This window comes from Buceros rhinoceros, unplaced genomic scaffold, assembly GCF_000710305.1.
Source record: "Buceros rhinoceros silvestris isolate BGI_N320 unplaced genomic scaffold, ASM71030v1 scaffold8094, whole genome shotgun sequence".
NCBI classification, from domain to species: Eukaryota; Metazoa; Chordata; class Aves; order Bucerotiformes; family Bucerotidae; genus Buceros; species Buceros rhinoceros.
This window is the reverse complement of record NW_010409977.1, coordinates 14,413-15,412: the sequence shown is the minus strand read 5'-3', so window position 1 is coordinate 15,412 and position 1,000 is coordinate 14,413. Positions and strand designations below refer to the sequence as shown.

Below are 1,000 nucleotides of genomic sequence, written 5' to 3'. Positions count from 1 at the left end.
GGCTGGCTGTAAGCGCAGGCTCAGGCACCGTCCCGAGTGTTTCGGAGCCCACAGCTTCCTGGCGATTCCCAAAGCAAGGGGAAGGGGATGGGCGCTTCCCAACTGGGCAACATGCTGCGTGGCTTCTCTGTCCCTAGGTGCCCAGTCATGGCAGGTGGCCTGTTTTCCATCGATAAGAAGTATTTCTTTGAGCTGGGAACATACGACCCAGGACTGGATGTTTGGGGAGGTGAAAATATGGAGATTTCATTCAAGGTATGTCGCTCTTGCAGCCTGTCCCGCAGGCCAGCATCGTGGGCAGCCGGCTCGGGGGATGGGGCAGCCTGTGCTGGGGACCCCATCTCTCCCGGCAGTTTACTTCCCTGCTTCTCTTCTGGCATGTGCAAAGCCAGCACCCAGCATTTGTCCGCGTTCCTGTTAAAGCACCATCTCTTTCTCAGGTCTGGATGTGTGGGGGAGAGATTGAGATTGTCCCGTGCTCCAGAGTTGGGCACATTTTCAGGAACGACAATCCTTACTCCTTCCCAAAGGATCGGGTGAGAACGGTGGAGAGGAACTTGGCCCGAGTTGCAGAGGTCTGGCTGGATGAGTACAAGGAGCTGTTCTACGGCCACGCTTACCACTTGGTCTTGAAAAACCTGGATGTCGGCAACCTGACTCAACAAATCCAGCTGCGAGAGAAGCTTCGGTGCAGAAGCTTCCGGTGGTACCTGGAGAACGTCTACCCGGACCTGGATGCGCCCCTGGTTAAAGCCAGCGGGCTGGTACGTACCCAAACAACGTGCTCTCCTTCATTCCGACGTGGAACCATAGGACGGTTTGGGTTGGAAGGTCACCTGCTCCAACTCCCAGCCTGTTTCCAGTGGCTGGCTGGGGACTCAGCAGCATCCCTGTGTGCTGCCTCCGAGTCGCTTCCCGGGCCTTTGGTAACAGTTTTGGTATGTACGGAGCCGCGGTGGTCTGCATTCCCCATGTTTTTGTCAAGAAGTAGGTCACGATG

At 56.5% G+C, this 1,000-nt stretch overlaps 1 protein-coding gene across 1 annotated transcript in view; it reads left to right on the top strand.

The window, feature by feature from the left end:
• Window positions 1–1,000, top strand: part of GALNT5 (polypeptide N-acetylgalactosaminyltransferase 5) — a 14,784-nt gene that overhangs the window by 7,875 nt on the left and 5,909 nt on the right. Inside the window, exons 6-7 of the mRNA XM_010135426.1 lie at window positions 138–255; window positions 441–764. Of these exons, the coding sequence (XP_010133728.1) occupies window positions 138–255; window positions 441–764 (442 nt within the window). The remainder of the gene's footprint in view (window positions 1–137; window positions 256–440; window positions 765–1,000) is intronic.